The sequence below is a fragment of the Leptosomus discolor genome, chromosome 6, assembly GCF_034619465.1.
Source record: "Leptosomus discolor isolate bLepDis1 chromosome 6, bLepDis1.hap2, whole genome shotgun sequence".
Lineage (NCBI taxonomy): Eukaryota > Metazoa > Chordata > Aves > Leptosomiformes > Leptosomidae > Leptosomus > Leptosomus discolor.
In genome coordinates, this window is record NC_141396.1 from 51,304,738 (window position 1) to 51,326,377 (window position 21,640).

The following is a 21,640-nucleotide window of genomic DNA, read 5'->3' on the forward strand; positions in this document are numbered from 1 at the left end:
ACAAACAGAGAAGAACGAGACTTGCACCATCCCATATTCTGTCTGTGATGCCAGCAAACATGCTGACCCTTTCCAGTACTTACAGTTTTAGGATAATGGATAGAGTATTAACTGTTTAAAACTGATTGAATGAAGCCTGCCAAATAATTGGCTGCCAAAATTGTCAGTCAATTCAGAAACTATGCAGGTGTGTCAGGAGGCATACGACATTCATCCTGTGGGACTGATGCTGCATCTGTATTTTAACCAGGGTGATCTTTTAGAATATGTCCTCAGAGTTCAGGACTACTCCTTTCAGAAAGTAAAACAAGTGGCTGTTTTGAAGGCTTCAAGAAAAGTTATTTTACATGCCATAAATACAGCATGCAAACACATGTGCCTTTCAAGAATAGCTGTATCATGCTCACTGCAATTTCAAGAATGGAAGGGGCAGATTAAGGACTACCCCAACTGCACCAGAAAGACAAACAAAATTGACTCAGATTACCAGTAATGCAGGCGGTAAATTCTGACATCTAGGATTTTTCTAAATACTCTTCGGGTAGAAAAATGCCATAGGTACTGAAAAGATGACAGCTATCAAGGTCAATATTCACTGTGCATTTTTCTGAAGCTTACTGGTTTTAGAAAATCATCCTTTGCTAAAAACTAAAGACAACTTTGGCTCCCATTTTCCCTTGTGAAAAAACTTTAAATGACTTCAAGCAAGAAATACAGGTAAGGTAAGAAAGGTTACATTGAAGAGTGTCAGTAATTTCTTATCCCTATTTCGTACCGATTTTTGATTGAGTTCATCACTGAGCAGTTCATACTCCTTTGCCTTATCTTCTACTTCCTGAGACTTCTGATCATAATTGACAGCTAATTCTTCAAGGGCTTGTAACACCTCTTTCACCTCCTCTTTGGAGGCATCATTTTCAGCCTGAAGGCGATTCAACTCTGCTTGCAGGTTGTCTTGGTCCCGTCTGGTCGATGCTAGAAGCTACAATATTGATAGAGATTTGTTTAAAATCACAACAAGAAATAACCATCAAGAAAATTCCATGCATAAGTTGAATATTGTTAATGCTTTTTAGCTACTATGATAGCTTCTATCTACATTTTTTGTGTCATGCAATAAGGAGGCCAGGAGCAGGTACAGTAAGAGTATGATGAACAATTAAATTTATTATCTAAATCCATAGTTCTTTAGCCATTAAAGTATTTTCACAAATCAAGACATACAAGGAGAGCAACTGGAAACGCACATGGAATATTGCAAGTTCTCAAAAAAGCCACTGAAGGCTAGTCATGAGTCTGAAATTGTCAGCAGGCTAGGGACTAAACTTCCAGCATTTTAACACCGTTAGCTGCTGAGGAACAACTAGACAAAGCGAACAGTTGATAAAGAGGCAGATTTATTTAAATAAGACTAAACAGTAGCTCCAACTTCCTGAGTCCTCAATCCATTTCCTTCTTGCCATGCACACAAAGATTTTTTTTTTTTAATCTTTGTGCTATATAGAAATATTTTTTCTAGTATCTTGGCTAAATGAATTTCACAATGTAATTATTAATAGGTATTTTCCCCATTTAATTAATTTACATCACTGGCAACATGTGCATACAATTCCTTTGAATATTCTAGCAAGTATGGTCTGAAGTAACACATAAATACTTCCTTTTTCATTATTGACCATTACATTCCCCTCCTTCCCCTTCTCTCTCTCTGTACACCAACTGACCAAAAGTGAACCTTAAAACAGATTTCCTACAGTAAATCAAGGTACTTTCAGTTCTGACAAACTGCTCACTTTGCATGGGGAAAACACCTGTCAATGTCATTGCATAAAATATTTCAATTTCTTCAATATTGATAGATGCTTACGGTTCAAGTAAACTGGTTTAACCACTAGCACAGTGTAAGTGGGTGGAACGAACAGGCAGATCATTTAGATAAGGAATAAAAGAGAAGTACTGTAACAGCAGTAAGCCACTATTCTACTCCCTGGTCATAAACCATGACTTATTCAGAACATCTCCCAATTTCTTTAAAGGAAAACCAAACAAAAATAGAATAAAGATGCAAGAGTGACACTCACCTCTTCCTGATCCAACATTTGTGTTTTCAGTTTTTCTACTAATTGGCTCTGCTGATTAATTTCTTCATCCTGCAGGTGAAGTAAGACTCTGTTCAGTAAACTGACAAATACCTCTCAATAAAAATAATCTAAGAAACAGTAGATGTTAGGCATCTAGCTTTTCCATATACTAAGACAATTACACAACTGGAAGCAATAAAAGTAAAAAAAAAATAAACCTTTTGATTTCACTGGCTGATCCATTAGGCTCTTAACTTGGCATGTATGTGTAAAACACCACACTTAAACAAAACTCTCATACCTGTGCTTTTGCAAGTCTTCTCCAAGTTGTTCTAACTTCCAAGAAGCCATTAAATTTTAATTAAAAGGTTTTTTCCTTTCCAAATCTAGTAGTACTGCTTAAATTTAAAATTATGTTCAAATACAATATGCATAACATGGAAGGAAAAAAAAAATCCTGTCTTCAAATTACTCCTTCCCCTACTTTCTCATTATTTTCCTTTTTCTGGTACAGCATTCCAAACAATCAGCTAGGAATGTTCTACACCCAGAAAGTAAGAATCTTGAATGGTATTTCTATTAACTTTTCCTTTCTAACTTTCATGTTTATCTTTTTTTTTTTCCTATGTACTGATACTTTATCGTTTTCAGGACATTTTTTAGTAGTTTTAACAAGGGAGGGAGAACAACTAAGAAAGGATACTCACTTAGCACCAGATAAGGCAATTTTGATTTCTCTTAATCAGAGCTTCAGAATTAGAGTAGGCACTCCCGGCAAATACTTAACCAAGCTGTACTAACAAATGAAGACTGGCAAATTAAAAATTACATAATATAGTTCAAGATATATTTCCAAGAGGTCTTACATTAAATAAGAATGGTATACCTTGTCATCCAGTTGTTTGTATAGTTTGGCAATTTCTTCCTCACATTTTCTTCTCTCAGCATCAGTGAGGTTGCCAGTTACTCCAATTGTGGTAGCTGGTTTATCATTAATAACAGTAATATCCTTGTCCACTGCAAAAGCTTCTAAGTTGGCCTTCTCCTTGTCAAACTGTTCATCAACCGGTACAGTCTCCCCTTCGAGCAAAGTATATACTTAGTTTTAGTACGGCCAGCCATGAAGTATCTTCCACAAAGTTAGCCTTGAGAAGTATTACATATTCCCTACTAACAGTACTGCTCTATGGTTAACAAGCAATCGAGCTCACATGATTACATGGTAAAAGCATGACCACTAGATCATCCAAACTATCTCCTGTTTACCACAGAAGATTGTATTTCACCCAGTTATCCTGCTATGAGCTCCAAATCTCACATCAAATCCTACCTTCTAGAAAGGCAACTAACTTGCCCTGAAGACAGAAAATCCTTTCTTTTCCCCCGGCAGTCTTTTTTTGCTAGGTAGCCATATTTACCTTTAAATTGCTTTTAAATTTTTTCAGTTACACTTTGACCATTTTATGTTCATTAAGCCTTTTCTGATAAAAAGACTTGACTAACTTCACAGAAAAAAATACCACACACTAATCAAGACTCTTCTCTCATAAACTAAACTAAATTCCTCAGCGTCTTACTACAAAGCATTTTATGCCGTCCTTGTAAGGTATGGGCTCTTTCCAACACTCCAGTATCTTATGTCAATATTCTGGAAGAACTATACTTAATGTTTCAGGTGCAGCCTCATACCATCTCTATAAAAGACTTGGGGAAAAAAAATTAAAAAAATCACACGCTACTAAGATTACTTAAGTGAGCCCATTTTTCTCAGATTTACACCAGAATGTGGTACAGTTGTCTACAAGACAGCAAAATCATCTTCTATAGCTGCCAAACTCCAGAATACATCTGTAGTTCTGAACTATGTTCCTCCTTTCCTGAATGTAAGGCTTCGTATACAACTTGCATTTTGCCAGACCCTTCAATTGATAAGAAGTTAATAACTCAGGAAGAAGGAACAGGCACACATTCTGTACTGTCAGCAGTCTGCAGTTTGGGTGGGTTTTTTGACTGTTAACACGTTTGAGTTTTAAACAAGGACAAGAACTTGTGATATTGATTTGAATTAGAAAGCCAAACCAGAGGAAATATTTCACTCAGTTTCTGCATTTACAATTAGTATAATTTTTTCCTCCCCCAAAATAAAATTTTTAGAACATAGGTAACTCTAGCTCTGCTAGTAAACCAAGTGTTGAAGAACCTAGCACCAATATACTTTCAGACATTCCTGCCATTATGTGGTTATTAGAAGTTGTTCCAGATGCAATACAGTGAAAAATATGAATTTCCAATGTCAACTTAATATCCTAGCTTTAATATTCTTACTACTGTCTTGCCTAGCGCTCTTAGTGATTTTTGGTATCCTAAAGACTAATTCAGTGTCTCTGTCTTGCCTAAATGTTGCAGAACAAAACCATAACTGCTTCTCACCATTCCGCCATCTGTTGAGTTCATTTTCCAGCCACTGTATGGTGTTACGCAGAGTCTTGTTCTTCTCTTTTTCCTTCTCATACTTTTTCTTCCATTGTTCTGCAGTAAGCTCCACGTTGACACAGACTGTGTTCTTAATGGTCTTTGCTCTACATGGAAAGAGCAAAAAATTCTGAAACTGCATTTTTAAAGAAAGAAATTAAAGGCTTTAAATAAAATTTCTACACATCACTGGTGGAGATGTGGGAATGTTTACAATTCGCAAAAGCTTATTTCTACTCTTTGTCAACTCACTGTTCTTTCAATTGGATTGATACAACTGTTAACAGACAGAGCAATACAAAAAAAACTTTGGGAAGAATGAAAAATCTCAAGCTGGTTGAGTTGGAAAATTCAGCTGCATACTTCTATCCAAAAGAACTTGAGTCAGGACAGTAGTTCACAGCTTTGAACAAAGGGGAGCATTCACCATACCTAGCAAACCTCCAATGGAGAGCATAATACTTTTAGGGTGTAAACCATCTAGCTTAAGAACTCATTTCAACCTAAAAATCCAGTTATTAGATTTCTATTAACTGAAAAGGTGTTGCAAGCTATAACATTTCAATGTGATTGTCTACATTCAGCCAGGTGAATCTCATCCAAAGACATTAGCTTTGGACATGAAACTACAGGCACTGATAACATATATTCATGAAGTTAATGTATAGTTTTTACTTTAGTGCTATACTTCACTTACCTCAGTAATTTTTCTGTATAGTCTCCTACTACCAAATACCCCTCAGTGAAGATCAAAACAGAAAAAAAGTTTAATGGTGGTTCAAAATCCCACCCCACCCCCATTACGACTCCTATAAGCTCCTTTGAGGAAAGTCTTACTGGGACCGATTACTACCAAAAGGCACACGATTTTCTACTAAGTTATGCTCTATTTATCTAGCCTTCAGTTACTACAGCTGAAGGTTTCAGCATAAATTTACCATCCCTAGAAGGCTGAATAAATGTATCGGACTAACTATGGTTGCTGTAATAGAAGCATGCTCTGTTAACTCCTGATGAAGTCAAGAGCATGAGGCAGTGAAACTACAGAGCTACAGCTGGAAGACATTTCCTGATAGCTCATTCAAGAAATACCAAGTGGAAAGGAAAACACCTCCTAGATTCTAAAAAGAGACCAAAAAACCTTCACTGTTGCAAATGCAGTCATCACTCCACACCCACTAGCTACCTATATTCTGCCAGATTTTCAAGAAGTTCTGAAGTTATCTAGTCTACTTTCCACAATAAAGAACTACTCTGAAAAGGCCAGTAGAAAACTATCTTGTTGAACAGAAGTGGAAGAGGTACGCTAACATAGAAGACCAGATGACCTAAGTAAAATGCTGACAGCTTTCGTAATGTGCTCCAGTAAATGAAGTGATTAAATCTAGTGGTCAGGAACTGGAGTATTACAATGAAGCATTAAAATAGAGCGGTAAAGAAGAGATATCTAACAAAATATCAAATTTGAAATGAGTACTTATACATTCAATTACAAATGACACAGGAATTTAGAAGTATTAACTCAAATGTTACTGGAACACTAGATACAGGAAACAAAACAGAAGATTTAATTCAACATGCTATCAAGGAAAGAGTGGCAGAGGACAGGCTCTCCCAGCAAATAAAGGATTCAACTTGAGAGGACAACTCCTTCCTCCCTCCTTCCACTCAAAAAAAAAAGAAGAAAGTATTAATTACTTTCCAAGACTATACATTAAACCATATTTTGAACCAAACTTTATGCTGTCCTCCTGGAAATACACAGTATTAACGATCCTGCCCAGTTTAAGGATCTTTATATAATTGAGATAGGAGAGATCACAACACTCAGCCACACGTGCACTGAAAAATTACAGAAAGTAAACATTTTAATTGATCTGGTTCAGGAATCTTAACAGAGTAACCTACTTATTTCTCACTCTACATTTATTTCTGAGCATAGTAAGAGCAAAATATTAAGTCATTTACTCACCTTTGGCCAAACAGAAGAGTAGATTTTGTTTCAGATTCATTGTATGAAGATGGAGAACAGCAAATAACAATAGTGGTTCTGCAATTACCCCCTAGTGAATCTTGAAGGATTCTGGTCATTTTGCTATCACGATATGGAACATAAGTCTACCAAGAAAATGGTTAAATGAATTAGTCATGGTTTTTCAGACAGATTATTTAATTTGTTGAAATAAGAGCTATGCTTTTGCTAGGTATAACTTCATTAGGCATTAAATTCCACTTTAATTCATAAATCAGAAGACTGAACAGGTATGGGATGACATAAAATCATTACTCCTACGTATGGTAACTTCTAGAGCACAAGAAAACTTTCAGTACGATGCTTAGGTGCCTCAATGTTAAATGTAACTTCAGTACAAAAGTAACAGCCATTTGCAATGCATTAATGCAACTGGATTAGTTTAGAAGACTCCATACGTATCACTGAGATCAGCAAGGATCTGCATAATTTCTGCATAATACCATGTTCAGAGATGCAAACCTTTAACCTTGAAGTACAAAAAGACAAAAGAGAACACTTACGCTGCTTTCAGCCAAAGCTGAGATGACATTTCCAAGAGCAGACAGAGACTTGTTGATGTTCTTTGCCTCATCCAGTACAGCACCTTCTGCTCCAGTTTTACTAACCTATACAATATTTCAGTAAATTACTAAACCCATCTTCAAAAAGCACCTTCCACATTTAACGTAAGACTTGAGTAGTTTTTCCGCTTTTTAGTCAGTCTCCCTGACCTTATGAGATACTCATAAGCAACACTGATTAGAATAAGCAAACTTCTCCTCAGATTTTCGCTCATCCATCATCAATTTTTCATTCAAAGCTCAGTGTTTGAAGGTGTTTCTGATTTTTTAAACTGAAGTATTTTCCCTGCAAAGTACCTTCTCATGGAAGATAAATGTATAATTAAAAAATTCTGTCAAGAACAGCTTCAAAAGTTGTTTTAAATTTGTCAAAAAGTTTGAATTCCTTAAAGTAAAAGGAAATAAACAATACGAATAATTTGTCCAAAGGTCATCCTTAAAAACCAACAACCAACCCACCCCCCCTTCAAAAACAAAACAAAACCAAAAACCCACACCCCCACTCCCCCTTCTGGAAAATATGGCTGAGTCTGTATCGGCAAGAATTTGGGAGAACAGATTTTAGAGGCTGCACGAGTGCTCTAGGAACTTAAGTAGGTATCAGCAGAAGTGTGAAAAAAGATCTACCCTTACACCACTCTACCTACATTAGGTCTTCTGCCTCGAGAGCTGAATTTGACTCATAGTTCTATCACCCTCCCTTTACTATTCTTCTCACCAAGCTGTAATCATGACTACAACTCAGCCAGACTATTTGTTATGTTTAAACCAATCCCAGACAAGGCATCAGAAAGCCTCCTGTATTTCAAAAAGACCGGGAAAAGCACAAAAGCAAAGTTTGAAACAGAGTGAAGAGAAAGCAGACCTGCAACCCAGCCCTTCTCTTTAACTTTCCTCTCACTGTAATGCTTCCAGTTTCATTAAAAGAGGAAAAAAAAGACCATTACCAAGAAACATGTCAGAATAAACACAGGATCAGAGACAACGATAAGGCCATAGAATAGTGACATGAGGAAAGACAACAGCAAGCAGAAAGGACTGAAAAAAGCTGGAGACAAAGATGAGAATAAACCCAGAAGCAAAGATGAAAAGAACATTAAAAAAATCTACCTCTTAAAAGGCTAATTACAGTCTATAAGAAGTGATATAGAATAAGCAAAATGGTACATATTTCATTCACTGCTTTAAGCCAGCAACACAGGAAAGCAAGCTGTCACTTTAAAAAATGGTAGTCAGAATTTCAAATTAAGAAACTTGGTAGCACTATGTAAGAAAATTCAGATATTCCACACCCATAAAACTCTTTATGCCAGTACCTAGCTAGCAAACACATCTGTACACTTTTTTATGCTCACAGATACCAAGACCAAACTTTAGCCTATTTCTCCACCCTAGTCCATATTTACAAACCCTCACTGCAGAAATACAGATCAGCTAAAGATATAGTATCTAATAGCCCAGACCAGGACTCAGAAACCACATTTCAAAGTCAAAACTAAACCACTTCAGAGACGACAACTGAACAATCAGTATTACATTAATGTAAAATATTTGACTGTAAAGAAAACCAGAGTTTTTCAGAGCAGAAAAAGAAATTTAGAATTACCTTTTCACTACCCGCCAAGTCCACAAGGTAAAGTTTTCCACTTAGTTTCTGTTCTGTTTGAGTGTTCTCTTGTTTTACATTAATAAGAAAAATACTATGACTTCGGGAGCTGTGTTCATTCATATCTAGAATCCAAAATATACAAATTGTCAAAAATATTTTTACAACCAAACTAACTTAACAAAACAGTATCTTCCCACAGTGAAGCGACAGATCTAAAGTTAATGAAACTGCATAGAGTAATCAAACTCTCAATGACAATAAAACTACAGACAGCAAAATCAACAGTATCGTCTAACTGAGTAACAAAGATCCAGTCTCCCTTGGGGTTCTATTAATATCATATAAGCTCACTGATGAGATTTGCTAGCCTGTCAACTATGGATTTCACACATTTAATGTACTTTATTAGAACAGAATGCACATTTACAGTCTGATACCAGACCATCTTTTTTTTTTTTCCTAGATTTACAATGTATCACTTTATCCTCTTGTGAAAATTTAAACTAGATGGCCAAAACCTTTCAGCCCTTTCCTGTTTAAATACCTACTGCCCCCTCTGCTGTGAAACATGCAGAGTAAACAAGACTTACTGAATTTAAAGAATGATCTTAATCCTTTAAAAAAATTTAAGCTGACTGCAAGCTGAATGAGAATGTCTGCCTAGTTCTTCTTCCTTTTAACCATAAATCCCTCACAGTCCTAAAAGGACCAGCTTATTGACGCCACAGAAGCAGCTCAACGTAGAATAACATTCTTCTATCCAAATTTTTTGCTATTTCTCTGTTGCTTAGTCTGACCCTCACTTCAGAACCTTACTACCTAGGAGCAATGAGGTGGAAGTGCAGGACTGAGTCATGACATAAAAAAGGAACATTGTATTTTTATTTTTGATCCTTAACCAAAAGAATGAGAAAAATCTTTTATTTTCTTAATGACTGTATATTCATTCTTTTCCTGAGTAAAGAGCTAGACACGGGAAGATAGTGAAACTCACCCTCAAATTGTCTCTCAGAGATCTGACAGTCACTTCAGTTGCTAAGAACTGAAGTACTATTCTGCACGCACCTCTTCTCTCCTTGTCTTTTTTTTTAAACCCTGTCACTTCCTAATCCTGCTTCTTGTGGGAACCCGGAGACATAAAACCTAGCTCCTTGCAACACAGTTGCATGCCACAGGCCAAAAAGCTTGGGACATTGGAATGCTGCTTAAATCTGCAGCACGTTTAAATAATATTCTGACTAGCTCTTAGAATATGCAACAGAACAGCCAAACTGTAGACAAGCCCCAGTGCCTTACTTATAGTTTCATAGGTTAATTGAAACAAATGCCACAAACTGGTATTTTGCACTATTCCTAAGGCAGAACTACACCTTTTTCTCCAAGGTTTCAGAGCTCCTCACTGATCACTTACTTCCTCCTTTCAATCCAAGTCTAAGTAACAACATCTAATAAGAAATCAATTGAAATAATTGTTTCTGAAATACAGGTTGAAACTGTTTATGCTACGCCCTTTCAAAAACCTGAATTATTTAGCTCATTATTTTTGCCTTTGTCACTTTTTAAGGCATACAAGCAGCAAATCAATAAAGCACTAAAAGGACACAAAAGCAATACTTACTTGTAACTGCTACATGTCGGTTTGATTTTCCTTCATCTATAGTATCCATAACTTCTTCTGGACTACATACAAAACGCTCTGTGCAACCCTTAAAAAAACAGAAAGGCAAAAAACCACCACACCAACAAGCCAGAAGTAAATGGTGCACACTAAAGGCATGCAAGATGAAAACATATCAGATTGATGCTCACCTTTACATAGGGAACTCTATTTTTGTCCTCATGAACAGAAAGATTGGTCTTTGAAACTGGAAGAGAAACAGTTTTAACGCTAATGTATACACAGTTTCTTTGCAAAATGAATGAGGTGTGTACAACACATGTCCAAGTCACAGATGTTATTTCTCAGCAATACTTTATAAAAACTCAATATACATGCAAGGACCACTACTGCAGCTTTAGTAATATTATCTAGATTAGCTCTGCACTTTCCCATTTTGATGTACCCTTATCATGCGTAGGTTATTAGCATACTGCATACCTATCTTAGTACCACAAGGGGGGTCGGATTTTTTATCTCTCTCCAGAACAATTTATTTCCTATGTTCAATATAAATAAAAGGCTTACCATCCAAAAGGTCCCGTATTTTATCCAAGTATATTTCAAAATATGACACCTAGAAGTAGGAAGAGGAATAAAGATACGGCATCAGAAAGCAAAAATGCTTTGCTTTTTGATCAGAAGGATCCAGCATGATTATGACCTCCCACATACTACCACATCTAGCTCAAGTCCTTAAGGCTGAACTAAATTACACCTTTAAGAAGAAACTATTTTGATCAAAAGCTTCAAACACTATCAGCACTGCCACAGGTTATCAGGACAGCTACCATCAATGTTTAATGGAAACAAGATTAAAGTGTTAACGTAATTCTTCTTTACGAAGAGTCAGTTACTTCAGAAATAACTCACATTAGATTTTCCAAGTTACAGGCATTTGAAATGGATACAGAACATCCATTTGCCCATAGACTACTTCCAGTTTTAACACAGATTAAGTAAGTAACAACAAAGAAAATTTTACCTTAATATGAAACTCAAGATTCTCATCCATAGAGTAAATGTAATTAAAAATATCTTGCACTATTCTTGGAATAATACCCATTCCATCCGGGTCATGAAGCTTCCCCTTATTAGAAGAAGATACAATAAAATGAAACATTCATACTGAACCCAACACCAAACAGTATCCAAAGGCAAAACAAACAGTTAACAAGACAAATTAGTTTTTAAATGCTGACAGGTATGATGTACTCATTTTATCTATAAAGGAAAGTCTTGACCATGCATTTAGACCCCGCGTTTGCCAGGAGTGAAAAGAACAGCCTCAGAAATCTCTCAAACTACTAAGGTGAAAATGTACTATCAACATTATTCTTGTATTTCTCATCCTGCTACTGAGGGCTGAAAAATACACAACTGCCATTCTCAGTCCTAAAAAAAAACATTTTGGGTATCAAAATGTCACAATGCAAAGGGAAAGAAAATTAGAACTGCAAGATGAAAACAAGTAGACATCTTATTTCTAGAGAGATAAGACTAGTGTGATGAAAAGAGATGACAGTGACACTGAGAATTATTTTAAGATTCCTTACTTCCATAGTGTGTGTCTTTCCAGATGATGTTTGCCCATAAGCAAATATTGTACCATTGTATCCCTCAAGTACATCTAAAGGAAAAGAGTATTTTTGTTAGTGTTAATTTCCTGCTTCTAAAGGAAAGTCAAATTAAATAGAATGCAAGCAGGCAGTTCCCAAAGTGTTCAGCAAGTTAAATCATTCAATGTTTAGGAACTCTGTGCTAGAGTTGGGAAGGAGGGAATGTTCCTCCCCACACCTTTTAATGCATTAAGTCATCATTGACTGCGTTTTAGAAGATTACTGTATTAGAAGCACCCGTTCCCTTCAACCAAAAGAGTCAGGACTTCAGAGTCAGGACCAAGGAGGAAATCAATACAACTGCCAGGCTGAACAGATAGTCTTTGATCACTCAGAAGAAACCATACATGGGAACGCTATAATGTTTTCTGCCTTCAGGAAAGTTTAATTGACTAACTGTGAAGGGAATGGGCTATCCCCTAAGTTTCAAGCATCTTACTCTTTGGCTGTAAGCTTACATCTTAAATTATGAATGAACCAACCCAAAGTTTTAGATTGAGGGGTGAGGGGCTGGTGGATTGGTTTGTTTACAGTTCAGCTACTCTAGAATCACATCCCGTAAGCAAACTTTTATTTTCCAAAGACAAGCATGAGATACTCCAAAGGGGGAAGTCTTTGCCACCCCATCATATCTGTAATCCATTTGTACCACCGCGAGAGCTCACATGATGCCACAGCCTAGAAATGCCGCACAGAGAAACAGAGACCAGGTTTTTAGATGGAGGAAGGGGGCAACATTACAATTCTGTTAACTCCAGTTTTTAAGGAGCAAACTTCTGATCTAATCTTGATTACTATTTAACTCATTAAAGGGTTAAATACTTGCAGCAGCATGGATTTTCCACAGCAATTCATTTTTCTAATGATCAAAAACCTCTACATTTACCCAATCTCCTCTTGTCACCAATAGCTGGTATTTCAGGGGTTTCTGACAAGGCTTTGTTAAAGTTGTTTTGAAAGTTCTGTCAACTAGAAGTTATTACTGATCTCCTCAAGAAATTAATCAACTTTATTTTCAGCAAACTAACTAATTGCTTACTACAACAACTTAGTGGAGTAGAACTTTCTCTGTAATAAAACTTATTTTCTGAAGTTACTACGCCAATTCTGACAGTTCGGGTTTGGAGAAACCCTGACATTCACAGCAGTAATTCACATTTAAACTTTTAAATGTGAAGCTAAAAATCATATTAAAAAAAAATATTCTCCTTAAACTGTGTTATTAAATAAAGCAGCTTAGAAAAGATCCATAGCATACACATGATTTCACAACTTTCCTTTCCTCTTACATTCCTCCAAACAATCTAATTTAGGATGCTTTTGCCAAGAAATTGGGGGATACGACATCCAACCCAAATCAATTCATAAGTTATTTTGATTAATTTCTGACAAATTGTTTTAAACAATCTTTTGCAGAGAACTGCAAAAAACTAAAATATGTCAGGTAAATGTTATCAAATGTTGCAATCAACTAAAACAGCAGGTTAAGCATTGACGTAATTTATCAACTACAGGTTGATTTTATACTGCTATGATCCATATTGGCTCTTATTAAACATTCAGAAGGTAAAAGGGAGCAATAGAAGTAGCAGTTTCCAACATTGAAATCCACACAAATATGAGACATTTCCTAATAGTTAAAGTTGCTGTTCCACCTTACCTTTGACAATCTTTTTAGCACAGTCATTGTATACTTGTTCTTGTGATGTGTTTGACTGGAATACACGGTCAAATATATATGGCTTGGACTGGAAAAAAAAAAAAAAAAGACACTCAGGAGAGCTATTAAAAAACCATGTGCTGGAAGCAGAACTGGAAGGTGTTCGTTCATATAGTTTAGAAATAGCCTATACCATCTCAGCCCAATCTTTTGTTTTATTTTAAGCACCCGAAGACCGTAGCAAGGAAATTAGCTTACATAGTGTTGCCTAAATCTTCACATGCTTGTCTACAAGTAAGGCCTTCAATTAAATATATTTGGTTTCAAAGTGCAATCTAAATAGTTCTCCAAAACTACTTTGCCACATGACCTCAATTTACTTGATTTACAAGGTAAGCCAATGCCTAGTCTGTACATCTGAGAACCCCGTATTCTTTTCTACTCTGGTAGCAGGTTTACTCTGGTAAACCCAAATTATTAAAAAACAGCTTATACCACTTCACACAGAATATCTGTCTTGGTAATATTTGCTAAAAACCTCAAACCAAAAAGAAACATTCAGATCACCTACAGTCAGCAGCACAAGAACTAGTTCCCCATACATATGTCCTACAAATAAAGCTCCATGATCAGAAGGAAAGGAAACTTTCACAGTAAGCTCATTTTGGAAGACACTATAAGAGGAAGCTCTGACATAGCTTTTTCAAAGGACTGTTGGATTTTGCTTTGTTTTAAAGAAGAGGTTCTCATAACTCAGTTCTAAGCAGCTGACAATCCATTAGGATATGAACTATGATGTTCTTACAAAGTTCAAATTTTTGTAACATTTTCAGAACTTGATTTAGCAGGCAGCCAAGCAGACAGGCAAGGTTTACAAGGGACCTAGGTCAGTCACCATTGCTAAACTCACTGCAACTGTCAAGTGCTCCATTTTGCCTGAATTTAATTCATTATCATCCTCCCCCAAGATATTCTTGAACTGCCTCCTGGCAAAGAAACAAGTATAGCTTCCATCTTTCACCCACCCACCACATTCCCTTCCCCAGCCTGACCTTCCATTTGTCTTTCTTTTAACAATGTCTAGCATAACACCAAACAAAGCCTTTTAGATTCAACACAATCTATCTGCTGAGATGGCTTAAATTCAGGTGGATGAGCTCCCTCTTGGAAAAAATAATTACAGCATTCACTGTGTAAACATGCTGGAGAAACCACAAGACTCTGAGGGCAGAAACTATCCCTAAGGTGCTGAAGTTTGTCAGAATGCTTGTTTCACAGTGGGGAAATCACAAGCCTTCTCAATTACTCATTTTAGCTTCAAATACACCTCAAATTCCTATGTTCTACAGGTAGAGGCCATCACATACACCAGAAGGCAAACAACTAACAAGGTAAAGTAACTCTAAGGCAAGAAAAGGAAGACTGAGAACCTGTTACATGAAAAGGTAAGTCACTGTACGAAAGATAACACTAGCTATACATTTTCTTTCTCACTAGCAGCTGTACTTTCCAAAAGCCTCCAAGTTCACAAATACCAATCAGCTACACTACACACTGCATGTCATCTACATCACAAAAGGTTCATCAGACCTGTTTCATGCTTGAGTGCATATTTATATGCACTAAAATACTACCATTTTGGAGGATCATATTTACCATTACACATTAGAAAAATAGTGAGAAAAGTGATAGTATCCAACGTGAACTGCAAACAACCTGTGCAGCATTAGCAATCTGCATGTTTGTACTTGTAAGATCTTGACTCTTCTTCAAATTATTGCTCCAGAAAATATATAGGTGACAATTATTCCAATTAAATTGATTTTAGGAGAATTAGGGAAAGTTCCTAGGCACAGTCTTCTGACAGTCTATGCAGCAACTGTTAACAATACTCACTATTTCTCACAGATCCAAACATATCCGATCTTTGCTGTTCCAAACAGAGCATGACAACTATGACAACAGAAAAGTCCATTAAAATGCAAACATTATTTTGCATAGTACATGTGTTTGAATGTATAAACATACATTGTCATGTATTTATATATTACTACAGAATATTTCTGATGCAAAATAACCAGTATTTTTATTTACTTCAAAGAAAAAAAGAAATGTAAAAAAAAAAAAATCAGGCCTAGTTTGCTGTATAGGAGCATACCACCTTGTTTAGAAAGGACTGTAGGCACAATGTGCACTTGTCTGCAACCATCTTACAACCTACAGGTATTTGCAGCAGGTTCTGAAAAAGCTTTCCTTCTCTAAATTTTTAAACAGCATTTAGAGGGGTTTGTGGGTTTTTTTGTTTTGTTTGGGGCTTTTTTTGGTGGGTTTTTTGTAGGGTTTTTTTTTTTTTTAATTCTTCTGCCAAGCAAAGGTTGACCAAATTGAATGATTCTTCTTTATCTGTGTTAAAGGAAAATTATCTTTACTAAGTTGAGAGCAATCCGTAGGCACAGAATACTTTTAGACTACCTACTCTCCAGTTGCCATCCAAATGCCTTCGTAAGAGAACAGAGCCAAATTACAGTATCTCATTTAATTATAGCCTCTCTTGTTTTACAAAATGCTAATATAAAGAATAGCAGTACGATGAATGCCATGGACCAGTAAGAACAGAAAATCAAGCTGCAAGGACTTCACTCAGGCAGTAATGCCTTTAATTGATCTTGTTTATTTACACAGTGAAAGCTTCTAGGCACATGACATTCCAATTTCCCCCAAGTTAACAATTACTACCAATGTATCCACAAAATATAATAATTCTGGCCAAAAGAATACCTCACAAGGGGTCCTGTTTATACCACTTGTCATTTTCTCATCCCTTGCAGCTGGAAAGCAGAATGTTTGTTTACCTGTCCTCAGTATTATACATTCCTAGATGAAGCCACAACTTCAAAGCACTCAAAAATCCAATTACGTATTTCCTTCCTCTCCCAGGTTGCACTACATTTATCACACCTATGAAAACCAGGATTAGGGGTGTGGCCATGCTCCATCACTGAATCCATATCTAATCAAGTACATTTAGCCAAGCAGGATCCAGGATAATTATGTTTTAAGAATACAAGTTGCTCCCACTCAGTATGGTTTCACATCTTTAACATCTGCAATGCTATGTCTTACCACTTCTCTTTACAGTCTACTTTCTGCTGTAAACAAAGCTAAAACAGTATTACACAGATTACCCTGCCCTAGAAAGCCTCCTCATTACCTTTAAGAGATTAATCAAGAAAGATTAAAGTGTCAGATATTTTTTTCTATACCAGATGCCTTTTCTTCCCCAAGTAGTAAACAATCAGATATTATGAACTGTAAACACAAAAGGTCCAAGCAACGTTACCACATGGTGTCCTTAACAGTGGCAGCAGCAGTGTCACTACTGGGATATGATGCTGCTTTGACATACTCTAGACATTTTCAGTAAGTGGTGCTCAAATCCTAATAAAAATCTAACATGACCTGTATGCCACACATAAAACACCAAGGCAACAAGCAGAGCTTCTGACTTCCTCTCTCCAGATAGAGAGAATTCAGTATGTACATTCATGCCTTGCCTAGCATTTGCTCTATCAATAATGAACTACAAGACAACTTCAGCTCCTGTAGTTTCTTGTACTGAAAGGACGTGGTCCCACAGCGAAGACTTCGCAAGTGCTCCCTCAGCCCTCAAAAAAGTACATCTGCCAACACGACTTAGCGACTTAGCAGTAGCTAAACTGAATCTTAATAAAGGGTTTCTGTTCAAGTACACAGTTCTGCAGCTAACTTGAAGATTAGTTGCCCACTATCCTTATATAAAAGGATGCTCATCCCATCTAAATTATACAAGATTTGGAACATGCATGAGTTTCTTTGGAAAACTTAGGGTTTTGTCAGTACCTTCAATGAGGACTACACAAAAATCTGCAATCACAACTAAACTGAAATCCTACCTCAAAAGTCTGAGAAACACTTATCTTCATAGAAATATTTTTTAAAAAACTACTTTTTACCATTGTAACTTCCCGTAAACTACAGAATTGGTTATGCATAAGATTACCTGAGTTCACCTTATTTTTTATGCATAAGTATCTGAAGCAAAGTAGCAGCAAAAGTTTACTCAAAAAAAATCAGTAGCGTATTTTTCTACCACAACACACCCAGCAGCTCTTTACTGTTTTTTGCTAGAATGGACAGTTAAAGCCATGCTATACCACCCATGGTTAGCTTATTCTTGGTGAGAGGTTGAAGTAACGGGCTCACCTTCCCTTTAAGTTCTGCATGTTTGTTAAAGAACATTCTTCCCATCAGCACAAAATACATTAAAAGAAAAATCCCACACCAAATAATTTCTGGAAGGCATGATGTCAAATACCTGACTCAGTTCTTCCTGTTACTAAGCTAAGGTATTACTGCTTTGACACACCTAACAGAGTCCAACATTGCCAATGAATGAAAACACACTGTTCCAAATTAGTATTTTATTTTTAGGATAAGGAAAAAGGATTTTCTTCTTGTCCTAGCTCTATGCATACAAAACTACAGTCGATAGAGAATGGGTAGTGGATATCAGCTCTTTCTGCTCTATTTGTCTTATTTCTCTGCAAATATTACAACTCAAGTATCAACTTTTACAGCAGTTAATTTATTGTTACAGAAACACTAAAACATGTACTTTTATTTTAAAACATTTTGACTAGAAACTCAATTTCCAGCATCAAAACAGAGAGCAATTTTGGAACAAGAGTTTCAGCCAAGCTTTGCTTTAGTAAGAAGTTTCTTCTTGAAGAAAGAGAAAAGCAAGCACTGCTGGCATAAAAATAGTCATTGAATTTCAGAACAAAAGACAAATATGAGATGAGTGAGGTGTTTCTAAGCAAGTGGTACAGCAGCCAGGAAGTATAGCTCTCCCTTTATATACTACTGTAAGCTAGAATATTTGCTTTCTGTTAAATCATAGTACCAGTGCCATCTGAAAAACATCTCTATTCTCCAGCATTTCATGGAAAAAAAGTAAAAAAAAATTAATGAGTAACACAGAAATAATACTATTGTTTCAGCTACAGATTGCAATCTCTGATTCATGTCTAAATTCATGTTTAAAGTTGTGTAGTAGACATGAAGCATTTTTATTGTTAGTGTTTCCAACTAAATAGTGCTTTCTGTCACACCAGCAAATAGTAGTAAACAAAAGTTTTAAGAATGCACCTTGCTTCTTGCATTTATACATCCCAGCACATCCTTTCTTTCAGTAACATCCTTTCTTTCAGTATCTGCAGTAACAGCGGGTGATCTTCATTAACCTGATTCCAACATAACATAAACCTCACCTTGCTCTCATTTACTATCCCACACTAGTTTAAAAGGTAATGAAAAAAGCAAGCTAAATGGCTCAAGCTCTTCCCAGGATCACAGGGGTTACATCTTACACACAAAAATAAATAGTACTCTAAACAAACACGAAAACACAAGCAGGTAGCCACAATTCGTTCTTAAAAGCCGTAGAAATAAGGACTATACTATGATCATTACTAGAAACATTTGGACAACCGAGGGATACTGCCCATGTGTGTGAATGCCCATAACACCTCACCACTTCAGTCATTTGGTAGTAATGTTTTCAGTTTATGCTTCAGTCTGAAATCCTTGAGTGTCACTTGTGTTCAGTAACCTATCTTATCTTTTGGACAGTTTTAAGATGAGCAAGACTAGGTATAAAAAAGGTTTTTTAAAAAGTAGTATAGATACGTTATGCAGAGCTATAAAGCTACTCAGTTGCAAGTAGTTTTACATTTGAAAAAATAAAGGACAATCACATATAAGCTTGCTATTCCTCATGGTTTCATCTTACTCAAAAGCCTGAAATACATGAGCAAATTGCTATCAATTTTTGTATATAGGTACATTTATGATATTTAACATAAAAGCCATATACTCATAACAAGTCACCCTATTATCTGTTTTAATAAAGCCCTTATTTAATTAACAGAAAGAGACATTAGAAAAAATACTTAAAATATTAAAATGGAAAGAAGCCACCTTTAATTAATAATTTAAAAGCTCTTTACTAGTTAAAAAAAGTTTTGTTCTGTGGAAGGACAATACTTTTTCAAAGTCTGCTCTTTAAAACAGACCAACACCATTACGTCCCCTCGAATTGCTGTTACACAGTAGCTACACAATTAAAACAAGTATTTTATCTAACAGAAATCAAAACGACTCACTTGTCCAGAAAGACAACCATACCAGTAATTACACAGGAGCTAGGAACAGAAGGGAGGATAGCTCGCTCAGAGATGACAGGGGAGTCAAGGAAGGAGGAGGGTTTGGTTATAGTCACTGATTTCCCTCCGAACCCTCCTCCACAGATGAGGCAAATCTGCAGTCTGGTATAAGCTCTGCTTCCACAGCCTCGGAGTTTTCACCTCCTATCTACCATTACAGGCAACTCCCAAGTACTATTAAAGAAGCCTTCACTGTTTCAGCACAGACCTAGGTGCACACAGAAGGTGCAAGTCCTTCAGGCAGCTGAGGAAAGCAGCTATATAAAAAAAAAAAGTGGCTCAATTACTGTTCAATAGGCAGCCTATATGACACGTAGCAATAAATACAGAAACCAAACAGCTGAAAGTAACCAAACATACAGCTTGTTGAGGGATGTTTTTAGAAACTGTTTCATGAGAAGGACTGTTTCTGTTACTATCCTGCCTTGGCAATTCTACAAACACACACTGGCTGGCTACAGTCTCAGGTGGGAAAGTCTATACTTCGTAAAAACTCAGTCAGCTTGTTAAAAAAAAAAAATTTAAAAAACAAGTTAAAGTCATTGTCTCAACAGTTTTAGACAATCGGGGTGTAACTTTGAGAACATCACTCTTGTCATACATCCAGCATTATAAAAACAAAATCACAGAATATCAATCCTTTGTTAAGATTTTGTGAAAAAGAACACAAATACTGTCACTGCTACCCAATCAAATAGTTTTTGAAGGTTGTTTTCCCAAACTTAGTCACAGCAAGGGCCACTGAAGGATATTTTTTTTGTCATTTTTCCTATGGCAGAAAAACACCAAAGTACAGTTGTAACACTAAATATCAACCCCGAGCAGGAAGCCCCACATGATCCCTCAGGAGCACAGCATCAGCTACTCTACTCGGATATAGTATCAGCTCAGCCCAATTCACATTTTAGATATTTTCAAAGCGTACTTAAAGAGTATTTAAGCAATGTAAGTTTTCTTTTAGACTAGAACTATTGAAAGAAGATGTGGAAAATTTATTTTTAGAAGTCATAAAACATCAAGGTTTCTTAACTTAATCGTGGATTTTAAAGAAAATAGGTAGTGTCACAATGAATGGGTATTCACTGATGGAAGTGAATTTGTTCTAGTTAAATTTTACATTTTCCAGGTTTGGTTCCTTACTCTGAGGAGTTTACCTGTACAACCTCAGGAAGAAGAGATATACTCCAAGACACTAACTTGCCAGCTGAAATAAGCTCAAATTACCACATTTCACTAGCATGCTATCATTCTTGTAGCTCTGGTCTCATGGAATTCCACATTTTATTGACAAATTCAGTTGAATATTAACAAACTAGAGCACTAGTATTTAGTAAGGGATATTAAAAAAGTATTTTATTAAATCACCTCCTTCAACTTCAGATACTGTGAAAAAGCTATTATTGGTAGCTTCAAGAAACAAGAATATAAAAAAAAAATTAAGACAGGTATTAACTGACTTCTAAGTTACTTTCAGCAATTCAGAACCAGCACTGTTTCCAGAGAGAAAAGTCTTTATATCAAAACACAAATTAAAAGTTCGCAAAAATAAACCATGGGGAATAAAGTGTGTTTGTACAATGTCAAACAAACCAGACAATAAGCTACTGCACTTTAATTTTATATTCCAGTTTCACTTTTCAGCTGGTGGCACACTGAACAAAAAGGAAAGGATTACCTTTTACCC

The 21,640-nt window shown here is 36.2% G+C and overlaps 1 protein-coding gene across 1 annotated transcript in view; it reads right to left on the reverse strand.

Annotated features, from left to right (window-relative positions):
• Window positions 1–21,640, reverse strand: part of KIF5B (kinesin family member 5B) — a 37,512-nt gene that overhangs the window by 14,916 nt on the left and 956 nt on the right. Inside the window, exons 2-14 of the mRNA XM_086466358.1 lie at window positions 13,694–13,781; window positions 11,971–12,044; window positions 11,400–11,504; window positions 10,943–10,991; window positions 10,567–10,622; window positions 10,376–10,463; window positions 8,755–8,879; window positions 7,089–7,193; window positions 6,526–6,671; window positions 4,512–4,660; window positions 2,968–3,161; window positions 2,082–2,150; window positions 776–982 (exon numbers count right to left, since the gene is read on the reverse strand). Coding sequence (XP_086322484.1) covers window positions 776–982; window positions 2,082–2,150; window positions 2,968–3,161; window positions 4,512–4,660; window positions 6,526–6,671; window positions 7,089–7,193; window positions 8,755–8,879; window positions 10,376–10,463; window positions 10,567–10,622; window positions 10,943–10,991; window positions 11,400–11,504; window positions 11,971–12,044; window positions 13,694–13,781 — 1,455 coding nt within the window. The remainder of the gene's footprint in view (window positions 1–775; window positions 983–2,081; window positions 2,151–2,967; window positions 3,162–4,511; window positions 4,661–6,525; window positions 6,672–7,088; window positions 7,194–8,754; window positions 8,880–10,375; window positions 10,464–10,566; window positions 10,623–10,942; window positions 10,992–11,399; window positions 11,505–11,970; window positions 12,045–13,693; window positions 13,782–21,640) is intronic.